Below are 26,814 nucleotides of genomic sequence, written 5' to 3'. Positions count from 1 at the left end.
CGATTTCAAGGCCTTCTTATTAGCCTTACCCCGCTCGGTTTGAGTTTCAGGAGGAGGAACCGCTTCATCATTTTCACCAACTTGTCCGGCGCTCGTCGGAGGATATTGTGCAGATCCTCCACCATTATCACCGTCGTCGTCGGATGATAAATTCACGTTACCATAAGAGTGATAAGACTCGTAACCTTCACCGCCGCTCATGTTGCTAAGTACCATGGCAGCCCTATGATCTTCTTCGGCCTACAAATATTATATATAAAGTTATAAACGGTATAAATAATGTATAGTACCAAAAATAAGAATTTGTAAAATTAATATTCGAACAACTTACTTGCAAACGCATAGCGGTTTGTCGGGAAACCTCATCCATAACCTCACGACGACTAGGGCGCCTTGATTTCCGAAGACCACTTTGATCTTGGTCTTGGGCAATTCCCTTGCCCCGATCACCACCACGACGAGATGAAGACATTTTTTGCAAATTGAAAAATAAAGAGAGAAACGATATAAATAATGTATAGTACCAAAAACAAGAATTTGTAAAATTAATATTCGAACAACTTACTTGCAAACGCATAGCGGTTTGTCGGGAAACCTCATCCATAACCTCACGACGACTAGGGCGTCTTGATTTCCGAAGACCACTTTGATCTTGGTCTTGGGCAATTCCCTTGCCCCGATCACCACCACGACGAGATGAAGACATTTTTTGCAAATTGAAAAATAAAGAGAGAGTATAACAAGAGTAGTGAGGGATGACCGGATGATTATGATAGACAATTGAAGTAAATTATAAGAACAATTTGCACAAATATAGTAAACAACTTGAACAATTAGAGAGAATGGAGATAGAGATGAGAGAAATTGTGAGATTGAGAAGAGAAATCCTTGTTAACACAAGAATGGGAAGAGTAGAAATGAAGGGGAGAGGGGGTATTTATAGGAGAAAAAATCAGATTTAATAAAAAAAAAAATTGAATTTTCGAAATTTGAAACCGGCCGGTTTACCGCCTGAACCGCCGGTTTCTGACACGAAACCGCCGGTTTCTGGCCGGTTTCTGACACCAAACCGGCGGTTTCTAGCCGTTCTGCCACCCTACTCTGCAACCCTAGCCCTAGACCGCCTGAAAAGCTGCCGGAACCGGCGGGTTCTGGCCGGTTCCAGACCAAACCGGCGGTTTGGTCGCCGGTTTCTGACAGAAACCGCCGGTTTCCTGCCACCCTACGCCTGCACACCTATGCTGCCACCGCCCCTACGCCTGAAAAGCTGTCGGGCCTAACCGGCGGTTTGGAACCGCCGGTTTCCGGCGAACCGCCGGTTTCTAACCGGCGGTTCCGGCTCTTATTTTTCCGCGAACCCGAACCGGGTCTTCGCGCCTAAACCGCCGACTACTATCCCATTCCGAACCGCCACCGCTTCGGCCATTTGCCCGGGCGCGGACGCCTTCCGGGCTTGCCGACCAGTTCGGTTTGGTGACGTCTAACTATGTGTTGGCCTAGAGATTAATTCATGATATAAAAAATATTGGATTCTAATCCACTATCACTATGATGGGTGGCTTTTAAATTTTCTTTTATAGTAATATTATTTATAAAAAATCCAAAGCCACAGCTGACATATGCGACTTCTTTTTATAGCAATGTACATGATAAAGATGTTTTAATAAACCAACTTGCACCTAACTCTAAAGATTTAAGATGAACTAAGGAAATATAGTCAAAAACGAATTCTGTCGTTTTGTTACCTTAAAAATGGATGGTTGAGCGAACTCCTATTTGTTTTTCGCAACGAATTAAAACTACACGAACTTACTACTCCTAATTTATGCATGCAACAGTCCACCAAGATTTGGTATTCTCAATTCTATATCACATCAGTTGCTCTCACAGTTGACACGAAAAAATTGTTTCTAGTAGTTACAAAGTCTGTATTTAAGAAGTTGAAATTCGTAAATAGATAAAAATACCATCGAACTTATAAATAACTACTCGATTTACTTTCATGTATATTTGAATCCAACTACTATCAATCCGTATAGAGTTCGATCCTTCAAAAAAATTACCCATATGGTATCCCACTATCCCTACTTTTAGTCGGGTTGTGTCGAAAGAATTGTCATCCGACAACCCGGTGAGTTGCAGTCATAAATAAAAAGATCTAATGCATACCAGTCCACGAAATTTAGGTATTTTCAATAAATTATGCCAATTGTCCAAATACACCGTCAAGAGCATTTCACATACTCACCAAATATCCGTCCGTCCAATTATAAATGAACATTGTTTTGCAAAGATGATAGTAAATAATTAAAGTCGAGTGAAAGTAAAATAAAAAAAAATATAATGAAAAGATACTCTAATTTAAATTATTTTCTCTTATTTTATTCTCTCCACTTTAACTATTTGTTATCATTTTTTCTTACTTTATTTTCTCCACTTTAACTATTTATTATTAGAGTGAACTACAAAAAATAGTCGTCTGGACTATGCGTTTATCTCGTTAATGAACCCTAGACTTTCAAAATATTCCCGAGACAACCCTGGACTAAGCGTTTATCTCGAAAATGGTCATTTTTCACTGTTTCGTGACGAAAATACCCTTTTGGGGGTTTGGGCAATTTGGTCTTTTTACATTTTAAATCTGATATTATTTCAAGTGATGTACTAAATCTGATATTATTTCAAAATTATCATTCTTCTTCCCTTTTGTCATCCTTCACTTTGTTTCTTTATTTCAATATTAGATTTAATTTTATAAAATTAAATTTAAATTTTGATTTTTAAATATCAATAAAAATTTTTAATTATTAAAATTACTATTAAATAACAAATTAATAGTTTTAATCAATATTTGATAGTGGTCTAATATTTAATCAATAAGATACGACGACGAATTAGTTTTAATCAATATTTGATAGTTTTAATCATATAATGCGATTTATTCCGAAAATAAATATGCATCTAACGTAAAACTAATATAATTTTCGTTTATTAATTCGAAAACAATCAAAATTAACTAGAAAATTTCAACAAAAATTCCCCTATATCAAATTTTTAGTCAACTTCATAATATTTTTAGTCAAATTCTCCTATACATTAGATGCATATTTATTTTGGAATAAATCGTGTTATATGATCTATTTATGATTAAAACTATTAAATATTGATCAAAACTAAGACGTCGTCGTACCTTATTTATTAAATATTAGACACTATCAAGTATTTATTAAAACTATTAATTTGTTATTTAATATTAATTTTAATAATTAAAAAGATTTATTGATATTTAAAAATCAAAATTTAAAATTTAATTTTATAAATTAAATATAATATTGAAATAAAGAAACAAAGTGAAGGATGGCAAAAAGGAAGAAGAATGATAATTTTGAAATAATATCAGATTTAGTACATCACTGAAATAATATTAAATTTAAAATGTAAAAAGACCAAATTGCCCAAACCCCCAAAACCCCCAAAAGGGTGTTTTTGTCACAAAACAGTGAAAATGACCATTTACGAGATAAACGCTTAGTCCAGGGTTGTTTGAGAATATTTTAAAAGTTCAGGTTCATTGACGAGATAAACACATAAACCATAGGCTATTTTTGTAGTTCACTCTTATTGTTATTTTTATAAAACAACATCCGAAAAAGAAACCGCCGACTTGTAGTGGGACGGTCCACAATTATTTATCTTACTTTCCACACTGTTTGGGTTTCAACTTTCAAAAGTGAAAAAATTACTACTAGTAAACATTGTATAGTCTTAAAATAAATTGTTGGTGAAATAAGATACTCTCTCCGTCCTACGAATATTGTCCCATTTTTTTATTTTGGTCAGTTCCACAAAGTTTGTTCTATTTCACTATTTACCATTTTTTATAGTGGACCTCATATTCCACTAACTCATTCTTACTCACATTTTATTATAAAACTAATATATAAAAGTAGGACTCACATTCCACTAACTTTTTCAATTCACTTTTCATTACATTTCTTAAAATCCGTGTCTGGTCAAAGTGAGACAATCTTTATGGGATGGAGGGAGTAGTATACTATGAATTTAGGGATTGACCGAAAATGAAATACGACAACTAACCATGGACAAATGAAATATAAGTACTACTATTAATTACTGGAGAGAACTATATTTATAGTCCTTGAAATACTGTAAACTTTTATGTAATACTACTATTAAGGACTTTTGCACTTTTTAGAACAAAATGCTGCAACTACTAATAGCTGAAGAGGAACTTGGTCCAAAAAAAGGCAAAAACTGAAAAAATTGTTCTAATAATATTATTGAAGTTTGTTTTTAATGATAGCAAATTCAAGCAAAGTCCAGATCGAATATTTGGTAATCCTGTTTGATTTATTAAAAGACATTAAAATATTCATTAAATATGTTTATTCTTTTCCGCGTTTATTCTTAGGGTATGTTTGATACTTTTCTTTGGAAAATATTTCTCAAGAAAAGATTTTAGAATATATTCTTAATTCTTCGGAAAAGCTTTTCTTTTCTCTGTGTTTGATAAGTTCAATTTTGCACCATGATAAATAGTGAACTTCCACTTTTATCCCTCACCATATGTTTGTTTTACATCAGTTTACCACTACTTTAAATTATCAAAATTACTACTAATTATTATCTAATTAATTAATGATTATCCAGAAAACATATGTTTGTTTTATTTTAAGTTTACCACTACTTTAAATTATCAAAATTACTACTAATTATTATCTAATTAATTAATGATTATCCAGAAAACATGAGTGAAGTATTGAAGGATATTTTAACAAGAACAAAATTCGACCAATAAAAAACAATAAGATGCCCACATCTATTGTGAAAATTGCCAAAAAAAAAAAAGACGGAGGAGGAAGAGGCCATGGTTCGCCGGGAAACCAAGGGGATCAGTTCGGAGTATGAAGAGGACGACGAGACTCAGATCTGTTGTGCAATAAAATGACCGCTACATCCGCTCACTGTCGCTGGAAGACCACGCCCCTGGTCTAAGGTTATCGACCACCGACGCCGGAGTAGAGAAACGAAGGAGAGAATGGGTCAGAGGGCAGACGACTGTGATTAAACGAGAGAGAAAATGAGATTAGGGTGAAGGATGTGAAGGGCATACTTGGGTTTCTTGTCCAAAGAGTTTAGTTTCCACCCAAAATGGGAGGAAAGTAAACAAGGTAATTTGTGAATCTATCCCCGGGCCTAACAAATTTCCTCGGGCCTCAAGAATTCTTTCCATGTTATCAAACAAAAGAAAAAACCTTGTAAAAAGCCCTTTTCTTGGCTTTTCTTGGCTTCTCTTGGCTTCTCTCTGGCATCAAACGTGCCCTTACAGAATTACATATGCAATTGCCAAAAAAGTCCATGATCACCGCCACTTGCCGAGAGAGTAAATGTAGAAAGAAAATGGGAAGATTGTTAGAATTCTCCAAAACCCAACAAAAGTAAAGTCCACAAGACTTTCTTCTTATTCTCACTTCTCTCACCCCCAAATTCCTTTTTTCTCTATAATCTAATTCGTCTCTTTTCTCGAATCATCTCTTCCTCCCTCTTCATCTGCTGCTCGGTTTTGATCTGCTGTTAAATTTCCCCAGTCTGTCAAAGTCTAAATTTTTTTGGAGGTAATTGTTACTTATCTTTTTAGCCATAGCTATTTAGAGAGTTAGTTTTCTCGCCCTTTCATGGGCCGGCTGTTTATCTTTTGTTCAGTTTTGGAACATTAAAGGTATGTTTATTTTGGTTGGATGATGGAATTGAGCTTCTTGAAATGTTTTGAATGTTTTGGATTTTTTTCTGGAATTTGTGATGGAATTGAACTTTTATTTTGGTGGCCTTTTATCTACTTATTTTTTTGACGTCGTGAGCATTTGGGATTTCTGATACTTCTGCTGAATGTAATGGATTTTGCTTTCCTTTTAAACTGCTACTATTATTCAGGCTATTAATGTGTTTGGCTGTGTTAAATTTGTTGGTGTAAAGACTTATTTTTGGGGCTCTTCTAATCTTGGTTGAATGTATGGGAATTTCGTTTGCTCGCTCATTTAAGGGCTTAACACTGGCTTAACATAACTGCACCTTTTCTCTTTATCCATTTTGTTGATGACAATTGGTGGTAGGTTTCAAGTACATCTCCTCGGTACCTCTCTGAATATGACATGAATTACCGCTGTTTGATTTACCTTTGGCATGGTGCTGGTGTTTAAGTTGTTTTGTGGCAGTGGTGCTGGATTTTTTGGTTAAGATATCATAGTACTATAATCTACTTTTATACAATTCAATAGAGCTTAGACATAGTTTATCAGTGAAGTGATTTCATGTTGGCTAATATGTAAGAAATAAGTGAAGGAGCTAACTATTGGCAGGCAAGATACTACAAGACTCTTTTCTCCAATCTGTTGATCCCCCATTAGGAAATATTTTCTGTAAACCAGCTCTAATCGGCAATCTATTTAGTTTTGGTACCTTATAAAGTTGATTTATTCTCCCTTTTCTGTCTTCACTCTTTTATATGGAGTATGTGATTTTATCTCCTTGAAGTCTAGTGTTGTTTCTTTTGTTTAGCATTGCTTTACCATCACCTCTTAATTTTTATGTTAATGATGAAGCTGCACTCTCTAATTTTTGTTGATTGAGCTCTAATGTCCTTTATTTTTTTCGGATCTCTTAAATTAATGCTTGGACATTTTGTGCAATATGATTTAGTAAAGATTTCAACTTCGCGACAGATGGAAGAAGGAAATGTATCGAGCATTTTGACTTCTGCTGCAGCTTTTGTGGAAGGTGGAATTCAGGAAGCATGTGATGATGCTTGTAGCATATGTCTTGAAGCTTTTTGTGATAGTGAACCTTCTACGGTATGAACTGATCAATAGGGTACATAACACAATCTATTACTTTGATGGCGAAGTGTTGGAGCTAACCTATGCTTAACTGATTAATTTTTCTCTGATTCAGCTGACTACTTGCAAGCACGAGTTTCATCTACAGTGCATTCTTGAATGGTAGCAAACTTCCTCTCCCATAAATAAAGTTCCTAGTTCCTACTGATTTTCATAGCAATATTGATATCCTGATATCCGTGGTTTTTCCATGTCTGGTGATGAGACTTTCATTTATATTTCCTACCAACTGCTAATATCATACTGGCATGGCGAGAGATGAGTGAAGCCACAGGCTTTCAAATTTGTGCTCTTTTGAATTACTCGTAGTTCATTAATCTTTTTCTAGTTTTCCCCATTTTCTTCTTTTTTGTTTTATTTTATTGAAATTTGACTACTGGCGGATGGATTAGCCATAACATTATAAAATATTCTTAGGTGCCAAAGAAGTTCCCAGTGCCCTATGTGTTGGCAGTCTATTGGCTTGAAGGATCCCAGCAGGTATACTTTCCATTTATTTAATGTGCTTTAACTCCATGATACTCTCGGGGTTCTCATTGTGTGCTTATTTGGCAGCCAGGAACTGCTTGATGCTGTGGAGCAGGAGAGGAATATGCAAATGAATCCACCCAGAAATACAACTATGTTTCATCATCCAGCCTTAGGGGACTTTGAGTTGCAGCATGTTAGTTACTCCCATAACTTTCTACATCGTACTCATCTTTGATCTTCTATAAAATGGCTATAACAGTTACAGGGTTTATCTGAAATTTCTGATTCAGTTGCCAGTTAATGCAAGTGAGTCTGAACTTGAAGAACGCATTATTCAGCACATAGCTGCTGCTGCTGCAATGGGGAGGGCTCGTCAGCTCTCTAGGAGGGAGGGTCAGAGGCATAGAACTTCTCATGGCCGTCCTCGTTTTTTGGTATTCTCAACTCATCCTAACGAGGCTTCAGCTGCTTCTTCCCTTCCTCATAGAGAAGGCAGTAGCCCCCCACCTGAAGTTATTGCCACTGGCTCTAATTCTCCATATATGACCGTTGGAGGGGATTCTGAAAATTTTATTTCACGGTCTTCTACTGCTCAAGCTGAACAGCTTGGGACTCCACCCTCGGGATCAAGTCCTGTGACATATCAATATGGGACATCTTCAAGCAATAGGTATGCACAGATATTTGTAGTTTATTTCTTTCAGTTTACCTTTAAAAGTTCACTCAGTCATACTTAAATCTTATTCTCTTTTCTAGGTCTCCTGCCCACACTTCTCCCAACAGTCAAGAGAGAGCTGGACCTTCAGATTTCCAGACATTTTCAGATTCTCTGAAATCTCGGCTAAGTGCTTTTTCAACTAGGTACAAGGAATTTTGTCTATATAGTTCACTTTCTAAGTCATTATAAGGAAAACCATCTAAAAAAACTGGATGCCCGGTGCTAGGAAATTGTAATAAGAAAATTTTCTCTAAGGCAATAATTATTTTTTGGTTGGATGAGTAATTTACTGAATTTGAATAATTTTTTCCTGTATTCATAGATACAAAGAGTCCATAACGAAGAGCACAAGAGGTTGGAAGGAAAGACTATTTGCTCGCAACAATTCTACGCCTGAACCCAACAGTGAAGTTCTTGAAGCTGGCCAGAGGAATACTAGCAGTCCTGGAATTGCTACTATGTCACGAATGATGGATCATCTTCAAATAGCACAACATGGTGGAACCAACACATCAACTGCCTCACGTACTGTAGAAGATACCAGGTCACCAGATTCTAGTGAACGTCAGGTCTTTGTGATGGGAAGCAATCTTTCTTTGAATGAGGATGAGGCACAAGCTCCGACTGCTGCTAGTCCTGCATCAACCTAAGTGTTGATTCAACTATCTCATCAACTTCATTGCTCTTCTTTTGCTCAGTGAGTATTTATTTTGGCCTGTTTACCCTGCATGCTCAATTAATCAACCTTAGGTCAGGTTGTGATTGATCTTTATGTCCTTCTAAATTTGCATCACTGTTGGATTTCCATGAAAATTAATGGTATTTTTGGTTTCATCCCGGTATTATGATGAATATCTTCCTTTTCCATGTCCCTCTATATTGGGATCCAAGGAAAGTTTATCTTGCATAATAGTGACCCAACATTGGTTTGTAATGATGCTTGCTTGATTTACCTCCCTACTGTTGTTGATCGAATGCTATGATGCTACAGTGACGTCTGGCTAATTCTACCTCGGAGGATGCCGCTACAGTGATTCGTGGGGCTAGTGGTAATGCTAAATCCATGATTGCAATAAATTAAGGATCTTGAATTGCGATGTATACACAAATATATAGAGCTGTAAATTTTGGCCTGTAATCCCCTATAGTTTATGCGTTTTTGTTGAACTGGTGCAAAACAATTACGTGAACCATCCATTGAATTGAGCAGCAAACCATCAAAACTTGTGGTTGGTTGATGCTTCGTTTATGTGAAATTCGGCACATGTACCAGCCATTGATATGCTTTAGTGTTACTTATGGAATATGATGAATTACGCTTAAATAATCAACAATTAAGTACTAAGTAACTACAAACCAGTAGAAGTATATAGTAGCATATGCATATCCTAGGAATAGCACATAAACTACGGAGTACCGTAAATTGATCAATCAAACGCATAAATTGACTACGTTTTCCTAAAACAACAATAACTTATTGACTCTGCAGTCAATTCAAGATAAATTGTTAGGGATCAAGCTAATCATATCTTGCCTAGCAAACATGGTCCTCATGGCTTGCGACTTGCTTCGATTGATCTTGAATCAATTCAATTAAGTCTCTCCACAAAAATGATGTTTCCCCTAGACCTAGTGGTGCATGGTTGAATTGGAACTGACCGTTCAAGTCGTAAAAGCATCCACAATGAGTTTAGCCTAGCCACAAACTCCTCCTGCCACATCATCAGGACAAGCAATAGGCTAGTCATAGGCTAGACACAACAAACAAAATTTAAAAAAACAACTAAATTTATGGAATTAAACACAATACGGAATTAAATTTACGACACATATACGGGAAAATTCATTAATTTCATTTTTTTTAAAAGTACATTAATTAAAAACAATTACATAATTAAAAAAAAAAACGGGCTTCCACACACGAGCCCCCGCCTCACTCTACTCCTCACTAATTTATTAAAAAAATACATTAAAAAATGCAATAAAAAATACAATAATTTTATATAAATTAAAAAAAGGTACTCCCTCCGTTCCATAGTAAGAGTCATTTTACTATTTTGGTACGTTCCATAGTAATAGAGTCATTTCCCTTTTTAGTAAAAGTCAAGACATTTTTCCACAACTACTTTACTCTCTCTTACTTTTTTCTCTCTTCATCTCTTTACATTTTTCACTTTTCACTTTATTCTCCATTTATATAACTCACCTAACACAATTTTTCTTAATCTTCGTGCCAAAAAGAAACACATCCATTACGATGGAACGGAGGGAGTATATCCTAAAAAAAATTACATAATTAAAAAAAATTCATACAAAAATACATTAAAAATGTAATAAAAAATGCAATAAATAAAAAAAATGCATAAAAAAATACATTAAAAAAAATGCAACCGGCTAGACGAAATTGAGCCTACTATGGCGGCTAGCACATCGGCCAGCGGATCGGCTAGCGCCCGCGAATCGGCTAGAGCTCGTCGATCGGCTAGCCTAAATTGCCGCAATGGCGGCTAGCGGATCGGCTAGCGCCCGCGATCGGCTAGCCTATCCGCTAGCCTCCATTGTGGATGCTCTAATTAAATCGACAATCAATGTATTGGAACCAAAACCATGGTCAATGAAAGGCCGGTTTGGTTTTTCGGTTGTAATTTAGAATGTATCCAACTGATCAGGAAGAGATTCCCGACCCAGCTGAGTCGTTGGTAACGACAACTGGGACTGGCTTCAAACAAGTTTCCTCAACCCACTTCTACTGATTAGTATAGTGGAGGTAAGGGTCGAATCCCACAAGGATGGACACGTTCGGATAACTGCGGTGACTTTCCTGGGTGTTTTTGGTTAGCTACCACGCTTGGGTTGAGATTTTACCTAGGCAAGAAATAAAAGTGGTACTCTATTGACTAGTAGGCGTGAAAATAACGAGGCATGTGTGGTGTTCGTGAAAATAGGGGACAAGGTGTCTCGAAGCATATGAAAAGTAGATAGTTACTAAAAGAGGAAATTTAGACAACAAGGTATATCTGGTGGCTAGGTGGCTCTCTGACAGGTCTGGACAGTACAACCGAAAAGTAGGGAACAAAAGCAAAAGTAACTTAAAAGTAAAGTGGTCCAAACTAAAGTTGATTTTGACGTTTTCTTCTTCACCAAGTATTAACAAAAATCATATGAACACAAACACCATAACTAAACTCAGATTCATAACTTCAAACTCAAGATCCATTGATTAAAATGCTCAAACTTAAAATGAACGGTGAAACTGCAGTTTTACTTCTACTGACTAACATGCAAGGTGGTGATCACAACGCAGAACAGAAAACTCATGCACGAAATTTAGAATGGAAACATGACTACAACTTCAGATCAACAATTCCAGACAAGAAAACACTTAGAAATTAAAAGCAACAACTAGATCTAACTTTCCTAGGCAGAATGAAGCAAACTCAAACCAAAGGGACATTCGGAATAGAAATTTCATAACTAAAACGTTTGGATCTTCACCAAGTACTTCAAAAGGCAACAAAGATAAATGTTTACGGCAAATCCAACGACGAAAACAGGTAAAGATTAAACTAGAAAGCAAAATAACGATTGTTTTGCCACTCCGGGCGATGATACTGCTATACTACTACGGCAAACTGGCTGGAACGGTGGATTGATGACTTCTCCTAAGCAGACTCTTGGACATCAAGTGACCATAGCTGTGGCGAGGAACGAGAGATTGGACAATGCTGAAGGACTGATCTTCTAGAGAGAATTCTACTAAGTGTGTTTTGAGAACCGAGAACTTAGAACTCCTAACCGAACTCTAAGGAACCAACTCTATTCTCTCTCTCCAAGTGGCTTCTTTTATAGGGTGCCCTTACTTTTTAGGGTAGACTTCCTTCACGTTTTGAGTTTTCTTGTTAATGATCATCCCACTATCCTTCTTCTCCATCTCGAGCCTTTTCCTGGCATGCATCCTGATCCAGTGATTGCACCCTTCTAGCCACGGCTCCTTTCACTTGCGTCCATCTCAGAATCGTTCTCACCGACTTGGATCCCTTAATCCCGCACACTTGAGCAATTGTTTTGCAGATAATACATGCATTTCACGACATACTGACCAGTAACCAAGGCTTAGAATACGACTTATCAGTCAACATGTCGAATCAAAACCAAAACTGTGAATTAGGAGGTCTGATTACAATTTCAAAATTTTCAAATCGCAAACTATTGGTTTTGAATATAAAAGAATGAAAATCAAGAAAAAGCCATTGGTTTCAATTCAAATCGGAACAACTAATGCAGTTATGAGCCTTGTATACTAATTATGGAAAATAACTGTATGCATATTATAAGATGAATGGCGTAGCCGTGTAGGTGTATGTGTATGGTTAAAAATTTTGAGTTAGGCTCAGCATTCTCTATAAAAGAAAATATGGGGTAACACTTTACAAATAAAGTTTGCACATTATTATTAGTGGGCGGTGATAAGTTAGTTTTAATGTAAGATCAGTAACGTGAAATAGAGAGTACTAATAGTAATTGAAATATCATTAGTGGAAAAGGAGTTTATTTTATTAGTGATTCAGCATAAATGGAGAGACACAAATTTATTTCGCCTGATTAAAATAGAAAAATAAAACTAATAATTTAGTTTTCCACAAATTATGAAATTAAACTGAAAGCCCTAAAACTAAAAAGTTATTTCATCAGAGGATTCATCCCCAAATTATAAACTGTATTTGTTTTGTCATTTTTGTGAGCTGTTATTACAACGGGAAATCGGGAATAGAGAAGATCAGAAACATCCGATGGGTGACGTCAGTGAAGCCACCTCCTCCGCAGCCGCAGCCGCTGCTTCCGCCCTCAACGATGATCTTCTCAAGAAATTCTTCTCCGAGGTCAGCGAGGTCGAGCGCGATAACGAAGTTAGCAGGTTAATTTTTAAATTAATACTATTACTTCGCGGTTGGTTAATCAATCAATTTTTTTTTTTTTTTTTTTTTTTTTTTGTTTCTTGTGAGAAGAAATTGGTTCTCAATATTGATAGAGAGAGCTTGGAACTTGTTGTGTGTGTCATGTACCTTTTTTGTGCATTATGTATTCATTGGGCGCATATCCAATGGTTTTCAACCTAGTTGTATTTGTTCCTGAGAAATTTTGAAAATGGAATCGTGTAGTGTTTCTAGTTTCAGTTGAATTTCAGTCTGATGAAATGGGGAATCTTTGGATGGTGGGATCTAATAATCAGCAAGATGCATTCTTCTGCTGGAATTGTTGTAAAAACTTTTGTTTGATTTTTTAGATTGCCTCCGAGGTGATTGTCGCATTCGCTTAAAATTCCCGGTCACCTTTTCCTTAGCCAAAGCTAGGCTTAGGGGTGAATGTTACTTTTGAGTTTCTTGATATATGAGCTTTATATGATTTTGCATTGGTTTTTGGATGGTGCGTAAGGAACCGATTTACCCCTATCTTCATGTCGATGATGGTCTTATAGTCATTACATATTCTTACTGGAAGATGACTAAGCTAACTGGTATCTTGCAATGATTCTTGTCTTCCTAGGCTACTAATTTGTATTGGTTCTGATACTACAATCATCTATTATTATATACCTAAGGGGCCTAAGTCTTCATGTACCAAATATTATTGATCTCTTATTGGCTAGTGGCTACACCCCTGAGGGCCCTGACTCGTTATGAAAGGCCAACCAAGGCATGGTGCAGTTGGTTTTTCATGTTTGATTAGGATATATTTTGGTTGTTGAGGTACATGATTTTTCATCCGTGGGAAATGTTCTAATGAGAGGGGAATAACTAGTTCAAAGTGCTCATCTTCTTTCTTTTTTTTATTGGTTACTGTGGGACGCAGAAATGTGTCCGTTTTATTTTCTAAGACCTTTAGTATTATGTATTCATATCCCTTTGTGCGTCTATGCCTTTTTTTCTTTTGTAGGGCTTCCAATTTTGTCACTGACATAAGGAACAAGTATATAGCACCACTATAAGGGCAGAGAAGCTTTGGCTGCTCAATTGTCCATCTAGCTAATAGTATAGCCTTCCTTATTCTTCTAAGGACCTAGGTCTCTTACTGAATACTGACTGAACCACTGAGTCTAGTGCATTAGAATCAGACAAAGAATCTAAAACAGCAGAGTATAAACCGATGAAACCAAGATTGCCTGAATTGCATTTTTAGTAGGTTTCTGATTCTTTGTTCATGATTCATCTAGTAAATTTGTGCTATGTATGTTTTGAGGCTGCTATTATTATAAATATGTTATCTTTGTAGGTGACATCATTTATATATGCATGTCATCAATTGATAACACATGAACGAATAATGCGATGAGACTGAGGCAGATTTCATAATTAGTGCTATCTTTGCTGAAAATATTAATAGAATGATTACTACCAATATATAACATGAGCTCAATTTAGCATTTTGGGCATGATATTTAGAAGCAGAGTTTGTTGTTTTTGTCAAAGTTATTGACCTATCTGCTAGTAGGTCTTCTTACTGTCCATTCTCATTCAATTTAGTTATCTATATTAGTTGTTTACTTCCAGCTGACATATCATTTAATGTTTGGCTGATGTAGGATCCTTTCATGTTTCAAGTTAAATGCTTTTGAGTATCTTAACCTTCCATTTACATCCTCTGTAGAAGATGTGAAAAGGCAATATCGCAAGGTGATTTTCTAGTTTTTATGAATATGCTAAGTACAGGCTAATTTGTATATGTGAGAAATAATTGCAGGTGAAATGCTGTCTTTTCTCTTACAGTTATCATTGCTTGTTCATCCTGACAAATGCAAACATCCACAAGCTAAGGAGGCATTTGGAGGTAATTTTTGCTGTTATTATTTTCTGAAGAATTCCCTCTTTATCAAACTAACTTTATTTTATGTTGGATGCAAAAAGCACAAACTTGTACTGAACTGCTTTTCATCCCCCTGTAACTTTTATTATACTGAAACTACTGATATACTAAAGCAATATGCCAAAATGGCAAGTTACTACTTAGAAGTTTGCAAGTAAAATGTACTCTATTTGATCATGTTCATAGATCCTGCTAATGCTTCATAGAATAGTGTTGGACTGTTGGTTACCTTTTGTTATGAGAAGATTTGTATTGTTTCAGAAACAGTAATGAAGCATCGAAGTTGAGCACATAAGTCTAAAAGATTTTTAGCCAACTCTACAATGTCAACACTTACGACTTATTTGAGGACCTTTATTCAATTTAGTTGTGTTCATATGGAGCATAACTTTGAGATCTTTGATAGTACTTCTTTATAGACTATGTTATGAGTAGTTTAGTGTTGGAGTTTTTCAGTTTCATATGCTTTATTATGTGCTTTTTTCATATTTCATACGCTTAATTATATATGTGCTTAGTTCTTGATTGACATGTCTCCATCAAAGTCTGGTTAGTAACTTAGTACAGTGCATAGTGGTCCCTCCCTATTAAAGATAATGAAGTAATAGTACTATTGTATTACAAACACAACCCTTAATCTTGGAAGGAAAAGATATTGTTTGATCAGTAATATACCAATTTTCACTTCTGACAATGTGGCCTTGATCAGTACCACGAGCTTAATGCAGCATTGCAACTGTTGACCAAGCTCTATACTTAATATTATTCCATGTTACTAATTTGGTTAAAAAAATACTATTTGTCTCTGAAATATTGGTCACACTATAAGAATCTTCCTCCAGCTACTGCTTTTTAAAAAAAAAAAACATTCAGTTCTGAAGTTGGACTTTTGTTTCTCTGAACAGCTTTAGCTAAAGCTCAGCAACTATTACTTGACCAACAAGAGAGGGATTATATTCTGAACCAGGTTAATGCTGCAAGAGGTACTGTACTTGTTTAATTTTTTCATCCTATTCTCTGATGGAACAGTTTCTCTTTCTCACTATTCATCATGTTATGACCTCTTCTTTGGCTTGTTATAGTAGTTTACAATAATGAATTTCTGAAGAAGATTATGATTTAATATGTGTTGCAGAGGAACTTAGAGCAAAAAGGAAGAAGCAGCTGAAAAAAGACACTGCAACCAAATTAAAATCATTAGTGGATGAGGTAAAACCATTTTCTCAACTCAAGTAACTTTCCTGATTATCTAAGTATGCTATTGAGCTATTGAATTTGTTAGTTATACTTGTATTCACAAAAGTAAATACTCTCCGTTCTCTTTCAATGAGTATTTTCACCTTTGCCCCTCACATGTCGCTATTATTTCCAGTTGTAATGAAGACAGTTCTTTGGCTAATTATATAATTGAACTCATGCGCTATATAGAAGTTCAACATATTACCAACATATTTTGTGCTTGCACTTTTATGCAACAACAGGGGAAATATGAGCAGGAATATGAACGATCGGAGGAATTCCAGCAGCAGTTGAAATTAAAAGTTCGAGAACTCTTAACAGATCAAGAGTGGAGAAGAAGAAAGATGCAGATGAGGGTATGCTTCTCTGTACAATCTAATACTATATGTTTTGTGTTAACTACAACCGTATCCTTTCAGTATAATATTTCTTCTAAAGAAACCAAAGAAAGCTGGCATAACTTTCTATCACAAAAGCTGACTGCACCACCAGAGAATGGGGGGGGGGATTTGAAAGAAAATTAATACAAATATAAATGGGCTATATGTCGTATCTCCTGAGATTTGTTATATCAGAACTTAGCTCAGTTTCTCCGCAAATTTATACATTGCTGTTATTGGATTCTTTTTCGGTTTAGCACTGAAGCGTGTCATCTTGATATGATAGATATCAGAGGAAGAAGGTAGATTAAAGAAAGACGAAGAAGAAACAAAGGAGATGTGGAAACGGAAGCGTGAACACGAGGAGCAGTGGGAAGGGACAAGAGAAAAGAGGGTTAGTTTCTCATACATGTATTATGATTGTCTGCGATGCAGAGTAATTAATCATGAACAAAAGAGTTATCAATTAGGGTATTACAAAGTAGATAATTACACTTCCAGTGGTCAATTAATTATGAGTTTTATTTTCAATCAACAGGTTTCTAGCTGGAGGGACTTCATGAAAGGAGGAAAGAAGGTAAGATCATGCTTCTTACAATTGCATTTTGTTTTATAGACACATCATACATGCATATCTAGTGTTCATTTTCCAAATTGAATCGATTCTATTCAACTTTTCTTTGTTAAAAGAGAGTTCTTGGAGTTCCATCTGTATTAAGATTAGGTCCTCGAGTAAATTTTGCGTTTTACATGGGAGTTTTCATATTTTCATCAGAGTTTTATTTAACCCTCAAGTTTGATCGTAGCACGTTAAGTTGAGAAAATTGTCTTGGTACTTTTACAGGCTAAGAAGGGTGAGCTTCGACCACCAAAGCTCAAGACAGAGGATCCGAACAAATCATATGTTCAAAGACCACTCAAACGATGAAACTAGTTACTATTTTAACTTGTCTCTGTTGTGCCCCAATTTTTTTCTCTCAACAACAGATAAACACCCTTTATTTGAATGTAGCATGTACAATATTCATTCCATGCAATTTTTTTATCATACAGTTTCATCATATTCGTTGCGTAGTATTATTCGAAACAGGAAATGTTGAAAGGACAAGAAGCTCGATTTCCCCTTTCCATTAGATAGGTGTGAAACAAAATGTCAGCCAAAAAGGGCACACTTTTTATATGATACACAGTATCGAATAAAAATAAGAATTCCACAAGCACAAACACCCTCTATTACACATAAGAGAAAACACCTCATACCTCACCAATCATGGAGTAAAAAACAAACCAATAATACATCTACATGGAGCCAAAAACTTAGAGCTAACGAGACTCAGCAGCTATCGCACGGCTCAACTTGCATGCCGGAGCAGGTCGTTCTGGAGCCCCGATTTGCCTGCATCACAGCCAAGTGCAGTCCTGACTTCTCCAGTCATCGTGTGCAGTCCGCGGAATAGATTCCAGAAGCACGGTGGGATCATGCTATGTACAAGCCACTGGAAATCCCAGGTGTTAGCATGAGCTTAGAAGAAGAGTAAGAAAACATTCTGCAAGTGGAACCTAAATCCAAGCGAGAGAACCTCGGTCATTAGCAACTTGAGGGCGGCCTCTGGTTGGTGTCGGTGGTCTGTTAGCATTCAGCTCCTGATTCCAGAGGGAGAGATGATCAAACTTGATGCATATGCTTTCAAAGACATGTTGCCTGCATAATTATTAAAGTAGTGTACCTGCATCCACGTGTCTTCTATCTGGCGTTCGGGAGAAGTTTCAGGAGATGAAATTGCGGGCGGCAAGGGATGGATTAGTTTGGGTACAACCACTAAATCTCTACCCAAAACCAAAATTGCACCGGCATTATTTGCAGTACCTACAGATATTTTAGAATTGATAATATTATAACCCCAATAAGAACAAGCCAACAACTGCATAGAACGTATAACACAGCCCATAATCTTTGTATTAAGTTAGAACATACCACAGTAGTTTGTTGCTGAAAAAAGTGTGATTAAGTGCCCCTGAGCAAATCTTTCAAATCCGTCCATCACACACTCATGTGCTCGAACGATTAACTGGAGATCATTGTTATTGCAAAATTCCATAACACGGTCGGGCTGAAAAAAAAGAAACTTTTATTAACAATAGAACAACAGAGAACCTATGATGAACACTGTACCTTTCTATACTAGAACAAATCATCATCATGGAAAAAAATTGAATACATATAAAATTTGTACGAGATAATTACATACTGAAGAGTTAATATAAAATTGATTTCGTGTGATCAATCAAAACATAACTTGAACTTATGGGAATCTCAAGCTAATGAAGTTTATAGCACTTGCAACTGTTGTTTGAATTAAAATAGATAATAGGAGGCGGCCCTACTGCAGATCTTAAAACCATTTTTAACAGAAATAGGTCTCTTCACAAGTAGAATACAAAGTACCCACACATATATTGTGCATGCACAGAGAGAGCGAGAGAGAGATAACTAACTGTTGTGGGATACGTACCCCAAAGGTTACCAACCCAGGACCTCTAGCATTTGGCCGCAGTCCTTCTACACTGTCATTTTCAGTAGGATCAGACCTACAAGGAAACATCCACATAAATGTTACAAAATCAAGAAATTATAATAATAATCATTAAACATATGAGCAAATGCATGTACTAACCATAACAAGTCCATAAGAACTAAAGATCCCGCTTCCATTGCAATTGGGCGTTGAATACTCTCAATCTGTTCTATATGGTTTATTGATCTCCCAATACCACCATGCATACAAATGATCTTTTTCTCTATTAGAGCAGCAAGAGGAAGCCAGTTGAACAGTCTGTTTATCCGATGCCATGTCCATATTCCATCTCTCTCACCCTGGTTCACGAAACCATTAGAAGGCCTATGCATTAATCCCATGTAAAGAAGACAGTATAAAGTGCTGTGATTTACCATACGCTCAATGCACTCGATCCTAAAGCCAAATAGTGCATTAATATCTGCAGCTTCATGATTACCACGAATTAAATGAATTTGATGGGGATGCTCAACCTATATATTTGTTAAGCCAGTTTGTCAATATGTATAAGATGAATTGTAAGTGAGAAGATAGAACCCAATTGAAAGTTGACAAATTGACTAGTACCTTCATTGCAAGAAGAAGGGTTATAGTTTCCAAACTATGCTGGCCACGATCAACATAATCTCCCAAAAACAGATAATCAATATATCTGATAATAGACGTTACATAGTCAACAACTTAGTATCAAATGGTACCAAAATTTGATAGATGGAAGATTTGCAAGTTCTGTGTTTTGTGGGTATGCTTCATGAATTCATGCATTCAGACAAAAAACAAATGTGCTGCATTACTATACACACATGTATACATTAACTCAAAGGGAATGTGTTCATGCAGCAGAAGTTGTGCATTAGTGAAGAGTGTTAATAGTGATATTGGGTACCAAATCGGCAAGGCATATTTACAGGATATGCAAGTACATGTTGCAAGACCTGAACAGTCAAGATACTGTAGCAGCATAATAAAATTTATAAAGTATAAGAACATACGCTATGTCTCCAGCAGTTGAAGGTGATCCATACTCATCGAAAAGTCGCATTAGATCCCCAAATTGGCCATGCAAATCACCAAAAATCTTAATAGGGGCCTTCAGCTGCAGAACACTAGGTTCACTTGCAAATATCCTTTCAGCACTATCACAAAGATCTGCAATCTCATTGCAATCCAAGAAAAATTGTCTACGAACTGGAGGTTTCCAACCACGAGGTTTCAAAAGATGAGCAATCACCTGGTCAGGTAATCTTCAACTTTAAGAATTCTTTTATCAATATAGAATATAGGATACAACTACCATGATCTTAAATGAGTTAAACCAGTAAAATGTCAGGCCAAGAAAATCTTAGGGGAACTATTAGGAATGTAAAAAATGTAAATCTCTAGCATATTTTGTCACATTTGACAGTTCAAGAAATATGAAGTTCATCCCCAGTATATTCCTTTTATTAACCAGATGGCACACCAGAGTATATTTTTAATGTCTTGTGGAAAATATACCTTCTTTGGTACACTGTTAATTGACATTTGGCGATCTAAAAGTTTTCTAGCTGCTGTTGCACTTTCTGGAGTTCCATAGCTAACACGCCGGCCTTCATTTTCAAACTGATCAATTGAAAGCTGTCTCACCATACCACCCAAAGCACCACCAGTCTCCGCAGCTACAACCACCTGGAAATTATCAATAGCATATGCTTATAAACAAATTAAACCACCCTATACCCAAAAACCACTAAACATCGTCAAAAGTATAATTTCCTTATAGCGACACTTACTGCTCGATGATGAAGCCGAACTCCAGGTGGGACTGAATCATTTGACATAGAATCAGGCTTGATCAGAGAGGATATTTGCTTCCCACTGGGGGTAGCCTCAGCCCCACGATCTCTATCAGGCAACTCAACTTCTCCGTTAACTTGTCGAGCTTTGGCAGCTGCTAGTGCAGCAGTGATAGCCTCAGCTTCTGCTGCTGCAGCCTCAACTAAGTACTCAACACCTTTGCTAGATCTTCTGACCAGGAATACCATAGTTAGTCACTGAACTTGAAGCAACCCAGATAGGCAAAGTACAGAATGAGATCATCACCATTTACCTGGAACCTTGGAGCATTGCATTTTCTGTGCTTATATCTGTATAAATATCACCATTTACAGGAGGGGCAACAGGATTTCCAACCACGACTGCACCATCGGCAGCAGCATCAGACACAGGTTCCCCATTTCTGTACTCAGTAAATCCATATCTACCTTGTAACCTCCCCTGCTGTATATTGGATGCTGCTGCAGCAGCAGCATGAGAAGCTGCACTAGTTGTCTCTGCAGCAGCAAGGTCTTCAGCAACAAGCAAGTCATCTAGCAGCACCCCTGTGGCAACAAATATTTCCAACTATTATCATAGACTGCATTCCCAACCATCACAGATTTTTATATATGAATGACATGCAGTTTGAAAGTTTATAGAAGAATTTCTTCCTGAACACCTTCATGATCTAGGGGCCACTTAACTGGTAAAGCAAAGGAGGCAAATAAAAATCCCAACACTGTAATAAAGAAGCACCTTAACACTTAAATTTACAGCCTTGAGTTACATCATAGTTCGTGAAATCATCAAAGATCTCCTTTATTTACATCCAACATAAGCATAGTATAACTTGACAGCATAGTAAATACTCCCTCCGTCCCATAATAGATGTCACACTTTCCTTTTTAGTTTGTCCCACAAAAGATGTCACATTTCTATTTTTGAAAAAAGTTCCCTCTAGCATTAATATAAAAATTATATTTTCTCTCTCCATTTAACACACAAAACAAAACCTCCTAAAATCTCGTGCCGTCCCACAAGTGTGACATCTTCTATGGGACGGAAGGAGTACTAATTTCAGTTTTAACTTTAAATTCCAACTCGAAATATGTTAACTTCCTCAATAGACAGGTTATCAAATTTTGATTCCTTACGTTCAAAAAACATTAAATAATATAACAATTGCAGTTAGCATAAATTTATAAAAAGTCAGGATGTCAAGCAAATAGTGTATAGCATTTCTTTGCTGAAGGTATCTTGTCTTACCACCACGCAAACCACCATAGATGAAGATCAAATCACCAACGGCAGAAGCAGCATGCCTACATCGCCTCGTCAATTCAACCGCTGCATCCCCACCAGCAGCATCAGCACTGAATTTTCCAGTCCTTGGACTAGTAACAACAGACTTTGTATCACACCAGACTCCAGCAGCAGTATCCAAAACTACACAGAAAAGTAAGTAAGAAAGGTATGCTTGACATATTAACTTCATCACCTTGTTTAGAATAACTCAGGTTTCTCTTTTCAAGCACCTATTTCAATTTTCAATTTTGTTGATAGCCATTTATCATAAACCTCTGTCAGACCCACAAATATAAAGTGATCCGTCAATGAATAAATATACAATCAACCACATATTTTCAATTTTAATCTACAACTCCAAAATCTCAATAGCATTTAGACGGTCAAAATTGATTAAAACACTTATGCAAAATCCAATACAACTTCCCAACCTGTAGTAGAAGTACTGAGAACTAAAAGCTTGGACTAAATAAAACCAAAAAACCCCTCAAATATAAGTAGATGACGAGACATAGCAACAGCAAACTTAATAGGTACCAGCAATGCTTGATGAGTCCTCTACCATCCGTCCACCGCCAAGAGCCCCACCAGATACATGAAGGCGTGCATTAACAAAAACCTAGTTACAAGATTACAGCTATAAGTTTTTCAACTGAGATGATGAAAGACAAGTGATATGAACATATAATAGCAATAAACTTTGTTTTATGTAACTGAAAGCTAAAATCAAGTGATATGAACATATAATGTCACAATAAAGAACTTACAGCTGCATGTTGATATCTTGGAGACGGAGAAACACCAGGAGCAATGGCCCACTCCCAGCGACCATCTCTATGTTTGGCAAGGCCATATGCACTAGAAAGTGGCTGCACAAGAGTAGAAATGTAAATGGACCACCAGTGAAATGAGGCATTCTCACTGCAAACAACCTTTGTTAAAATATTATTACAACAAACAAATCGATGATTCATTCAGGTAATTGACTTCGTCACGGCTACTGTATATATTATATTACTCCCTCCGTCCCGCTTAAGATGACACGTTTTCCTTTTTAGTTTGTCCCAACTAAGATGACACATTTCCTTTTTTAGAAACTTTCTCTCTCCAATTAATACACTCAACAACTTTTTCTCACTCTTATTAAAATATCCATCTTTCTTTATCTCTCTACTTTAATACTTACACCCACATTTTCTCTCTCCAATTAAACACTTTAATCAATAACTCCTAAAATCTCGTGCTGGCTAAGCAATGTGTCATCTTAGCCGGGACGGAGGGAGTAGTCATATACTCGTTTTCGAACTATTATTATACTTGTTCATGCATCAGTGAGGAGATAATGGGAACTACTGCCCCCCCCCCCCAAGACTTTGTCAGCATCGATATCGGCAGTTCTAACCAAAACAGACTGGACATGTTCGCACCTTGTGCAGTATGTACTAGTCAAAGATAGCATGCAAGTACATTATTTGAGTGGACAATGCAAATGATATTATGATTAAAGCTTCCACATAAAGAACAGAGCATGATGTAAAAAAATGAAACAAACACTTCGGTTCATTGGTTGCCATACTAACCACACTGCTTGCATCCCTCCCACCACAAAGCAGAAGAAGACCATCAGAGCGTGCACTTGCAGTAGCATACCTGGACAATCGAGATGCAAGACAAAATATTTTTGATAAGTCAGTTTAGATAGGAGAGAGATCCACATGTGGCACACAAGAGGATACAAGAGGTTTCTATTTGAGCGCACTGGAAAGTAAAATCACTAGCTCCAATATTTCACCAACCAGTTGTCTAACTTGTAGTTTAAATAAAAAATTGTGGGCTATAGGCCTTCAATGTAGTAGAAACATGAAATACTAGGCCCCTGTTGGATATATCCTACTCAAATAAGCAAACGGTAAGAAAGATATTAGAATTTTTCTCTAACGGGACTGTTTTCTTACGTAAGCCAGTCAAGTAAAATAAACTCAACTAATGACTTCAGTCAGTGTTAAGCAAGATCAAACAGGACGTCATTAATTTAGATAGAAAATGTGAAGGACGAACGGAAAGAACATGAATGGAACGAAAAGAAATTGAGAACTAAAGGGTCACAAGTGACAAACTCACATGCAAGGTGGCGGACCTTCACCCTCTGGTTCCAGTTTCCGCCATTCATAAGGCTTTGCAGCAGTGTCCAGAGCCCATACATCAGCTAAAGGACGTTTACCTAAGAAACACACACAAAATTATTTTCTTACAGAAATAACAAATTGGAGAAGGACGAAACCAAAATGCTAACCATCATTTCCGCCAATTGCCATAAGATATCTTTGACCAACCAAAGCCATGACATGGCCATAGCGAGGCCCTGGTCCAGGACCTTGAACCACAACCCTAAGCAAAAGGGAAGTTCAGGTGACACAGATTAAAATAATTTGCTAATAAAGAAGGAATGTATGAATTAGTTGTAAATGCAGATATATGTGCATAACTTCAATTGTAGAAAATACTAACCTATGCCATCTCGGCCGTTGTTGAGTAAGGTCCAAAACATGAAGATCTTCTGCAGACAAACCTGCTGGTCCAATCCCACCCTGCAAGGAGAACAATGATAATGTGAGAATGTATGCATAATTGAAGAAAATGAGGCGACTTTTAAAACACAACATCCGTCCACACACCTGGATAACAACCATGGTACCTACAGTAGTTGCCACATGAGCTGCCCTAGGCGTGGGTGGTTCTCCAATTGGAGTAATACTGTAAAGATTTGAAGTTATAGCCTTTAATGGAAAGTTCAAAGTAACAGAAAACATGCCCGTAACAATCAGAAATGAAGAGTAGAGAACATGATGATAATTTAATAACTAAACTTACCGAGACCATTTATTCGTCAAAACATCATAACAGTGTACATCAGCAGTGGCACCAGCCAACCCTACAACAAAAAGCTATGCTTCAGTATCATTGATAGATTTAAATTCAAGAATAACAGGAGAACCAATTTCAGGCACATTGATGCTTACTTTGTGTCTTCCCTGTTACAACAAAAACATGGATAATGCGTAACTAACTTACACAACCTACAGATCTCGAACCTCCACTGCTAGGTCTTGTCATAAAATCCGTGATAAACAAATCAAAAATTCACATTTCAACTCCAAATCTACAAGATGATTCTTTCAACAGCACTCATCAGAAATTATAGCAGCTATCGTGGAGGTCTTAGCGACATTCAAAGTCAAGAAATCCATTTCCAACCATAAACAAACATGAGCAGTAATCAAACCAAGCACAAGATTAACGCAAATTGCCATCTTTCAGCATATATAACAAAAAAAAAATAGATATACCGATAAACCTTTGAAATGTGCAATCTGAAATCAACGAAAACATTACAAAATTAAAACAGCACATACGAATTCCTGCACTTCCGGCTGACGAGGGAGTTCCTGATGCGCCAGAATTCCCTTCAAGTGCTGTGGCTCCTCCGAAAAGAATTAGTCTGGGGCCTATGTATCCAGGAGTCCCCTCCTCCCCAACGGCAGGTACGGCTGTCAGTGTATGGCCACACCGCGGCCCAGGACCATCCTCCTTCTTCTCCATTATAGCGGTTACCACAGTATAAGTAGGCGCACAGCGTGGGCCAGGCACCGCGGCACCACCACTATTACTGCTATCATTAGCTTCATCGCTGTTACTACTCTGCTGCTGCAGCTGATGAGACGACGAGGAATCGGATTCGGTTGTGTGGTCCCCACCATTAGCCGTGGCGGGCTGCTCTGATGGATCGTGATCGGGCTCTGTAGCCATAGCCGCATCCACGTCCATTTATAACTTAAAACCCTAAATTTCAAAGCTTTACACTAAGATCGGAGCTAAATCCTCAGCGATTCGTATTTTCAATCTTCATTCTGCCAGAAGAGAAAAGCAAGCCCTAGCTCCGATCCTTGAAAATCTTGGCCCAGAAAAAAAATCTATGTATCCAGGAAGGCGTGATGAGGAATTCAGTTGGAGAGGAGGCAATGCAAACGCGCACTTCTGTGTATGTCAAACCCAATCGAGTCTCTCTCTCTCTTTTGTTTTTCTACAAAAAAATATAGATATAATATCTGGTGTGGAATAAAGAGATGAAGAAGAAAAAGAGGAGAAAAATTATAGTGAAATTGGTTTGGGGTTTTGTTACAGTGGCGGTATAAATGATTGGGTGAAGTGCGTGTAATGTGTGTACGGCACTCCGACTAAACACTGCGACGGCGGAATAACGACATCTTCGGAATGCCCAACTTGGTAACTTCGAATTTCGGTACAACCTTCACTCAAACGAGGCCTACAACTACAACACTGTGTATTCATATGCTTTCGACAAAATACTTACACTGTTATTAAGATACAAAAATAATAGTAGTACGTCACTTTGGCATGAAAAATGCAGCCACGAAATTGAGTTTAATTTCATTTGTCTAGTTTTGATCCAATTTTAATCTGGGAAACAGAATACGGCCCTTTGGCATGAAGATTGCTTCCAGGGAATTGAGTTTTATTTCATTTGTTATGAT

The 26,814-nt window shown here is 37.0% G+C and overlaps 3 protein-coding genes across 9 annotated transcripts; 2 read left to right on the top strand and 1 right to left on the bottom strand.

Annotated features, from left to right (window-relative positions):
* The first annotated feature begins 5,441 nt into the window (after positions 1 to 5,441).
* On the top strand, positions 5,442 to 9,385 carry LOC125224002 (E3 ubiquitin-protein ligase RHF2A-like). 4 transcript variants are annotated; one of them, XM_048127329.1, is made up of 9 exons: positions 5,442 to 5,636; positions 6,741 to 6,869; positions 6,970 to 7,016; positions 7,332 to 7,394; positions 7,470 to 7,578; positions 7,676 to 8,055; positions 8,142 to 8,246; positions 8,426 to 8,800; positions 9,095 to 9,385. In XM_048127329.1, exons 2-8 carry the CDS (start codon positions 6,741 to 6,743, stop codon positions 8,751 to 8,753), a joined length of 1,161 nt encoding a protein of 386 aa, XP_047983286.1. In that variant the 5' UTR covers positions 5,442 to 5,636; the 3' UTR covers positions 8,754 to 8,800; positions 9,095 to 9,385. The 4 variants fall into 4 exon arrangements, with proteins under 4 accessions (XP_047983286.1, XP_047983287.1, XP_047983289.1 ...); XM_048127330.1 differs by having other exon boundaries at positions 6,723 to 6,869; XM_048127332.1 differs by having other exon boundaries at positions 6,718 to 6,869.
* Positions 9,386 to 12,778: 3,393 nt separating this feature from the next.
* LOC125217668 (J domain-containing protein spf31-like) lies at positions 12,779 to 17,641 on the top strand. The gene is made up of 9 exons (XM_048119187.1): positions 12,779 to 13,018; positions 14,684 to 14,774; positions 14,868 to 14,928; positions 15,870 to 15,947; positions 16,100 to 16,173; positions 16,446 to 16,559; positions 16,870 to 16,977; positions 17,122 to 17,160; positions 17,428 to 17,641. The coding sequence occupies exons 1-9, from the start codon at positions 12,894 to 12,896 to the stop codon at positions 17,509 to 17,511; spliced, it is 774 nt and encodes a 257-aa protein (XP_047975144.1). The 5' UTR covers positions 12,779 to 12,893; the 3' UTR covers positions 17,512 to 17,641.
* A 38-nt stretch (positions 17,642 to 17,679) lies between these two features.
* Positions 17,680 to 26,566, bottom strand: LOC125217667 (serine/threonine-protein phosphatase BSL3-like). Of its 4 annotated transcripts, XM_048119186.1 has the most exons (22): positions 25,675 to 26,563; positions 25,133 to 25,193; positions 24,937 to 25,015; positions 24,770 to 24,849; positions 24,555 to 24,649; positions 24,383 to 24,482; positions 23,842 to 23,911; positions 23,029 to 23,130; positions 22,799 to 22,880; positions 22,223 to 22,402; positions 21,249 to 21,519; positions 20,932 to 21,166; positions 20,657 to 20,827; positions 20,152 to 20,390; positions 19,727 to 19,811; positions 19,534 to 19,632; positions 19,259 to 19,458; positions 19,097 to 19,172; positions 18,559 to 18,694; positions 18,311 to 18,450; positions 18,164 to 18,227; positions 17,680 to 18,079 (listed from the first exon to the last, which is right to left on the bottom strand). In XM_048119186.1, exons 1-22 carry the CDS (start codon positions 26,084 to 26,086, stop codon positions 18,066 to 18,068), a joined length of 2,991 nt encoding a protein of 996 aa, XP_047975143.1. In that variant the 5' UTR covers positions 26,087 to 26,563; the 3' UTR covers positions 17,680 to 18,065. The 4 variants fall into 4 exon arrangements, with proteins under 4 accessions (XP_047975143.1, XP_047975142.1, XP_047975140.1 ...); XM_048119185.1 differs by having other exon boundaries at positions 17,680 to 18,227; positions 25,675 to 26,564; XM_048119183.1 differs by having other exon boundaries at positions 17,680 to 18,227; positions 19,259 to 19,632; positions 25,675 to 26,342; positions 26,442 to 26,559.
* Positions 26,567 to 26,814: the final 248 nt, after the last annotated feature.

Source organism: Salvia hispanica, chromosome 4, assembly GCF_023119035.1.
Source record: "Salvia hispanica cultivar TCC Black 2014 chromosome 4, UniMelb_Shisp_WGS_1.0, whole genome shotgun sequence".
NCBI lineage: Eukaryota > Viridiplantae > Streptophyta > Magnoliopsida > Lamiales > Lamiaceae > Salvia > Salvia hispanica.
The sequence above is the reverse complement of the archived record's forward strand: the minus strand, read 5'-3'. Positions and strand labels throughout refer to the sequence as shown.

What these genes read in the sequence shown, in the direction of transcription:
- LOC125224002 (XM_048127329.1), top strand. Translation starts at nt 6,741, where the DNA reads ATGGAAGAAGGAAATGTATCGAGCATTTTGACTTCTGCTGCAGCTTTT. An exon ending in GTGATAGTGAACCTTCTACG is followed by an intron (nt 6,870 to 6,969) that starts GTATGAACTGAT and finishes TCTCTGATTCAG; the next exon opens with CTGACTACTTGCAAGCACGA. An exon ending in CTACAGTGCATTCTTGAATG is followed by an intron (nt 7,017 to 7,331) that starts GTAGCAAACTTC and finishes AAATATTCTTAG; the next exon opens with GTGCCAAAGAAGTTCCCAGT.
- LOC125217668 (XM_048119187.1), top strand. Translation starts at nt 12,894, where the DNA reads ATGGGTGACGTCAGTGAAGCCACCTCCTCCGCAGCCGCAGCCGCTGCT. An exon ending in CCAGGTTAATGCTGCAAGAG is followed by an intron (nt 15,948 to 16,099) that starts GTACTGTACTTG and finishes TATGTGTTGCAG; the next exon opens with AGGAACTTAGAGCAAAAAGG. An exon ending in AAGGGACAAGAGAAAAGAGG is followed by an intron (nt 16,978 to 17,121) that starts GTTAGTTTCTCA and finishes TTCAATCAACAG; the next exon opens with GTTTCTAGCTGGAGGGACTT.
- LOC125217667 (XM_048119183.1), bottom strand. Translation starts at nt 26,086, where the DNA reads ATGGACGTGGATGCGGCTATGGCTACAGAGCCCGATCACGATCCATCA. An exon ending in GTACCATGGTTGTTATCCAG is followed by an intron (nt 24,850 to 24,936) that starts GTGTGTGGACGG and finishes TTCTCCTTGCAG; the next exon opens with GGTGGGATTGGACCAGCAGG. An exon ending in TTCGGCTTCATCATCGAGCA is followed by an intron (nt 20,828 to 20,931) that starts GTAAGTGTCGCT and finishes GATAATTTCCAG; the next exon opens with GTGGTTGTAGCTGCGGAGAC.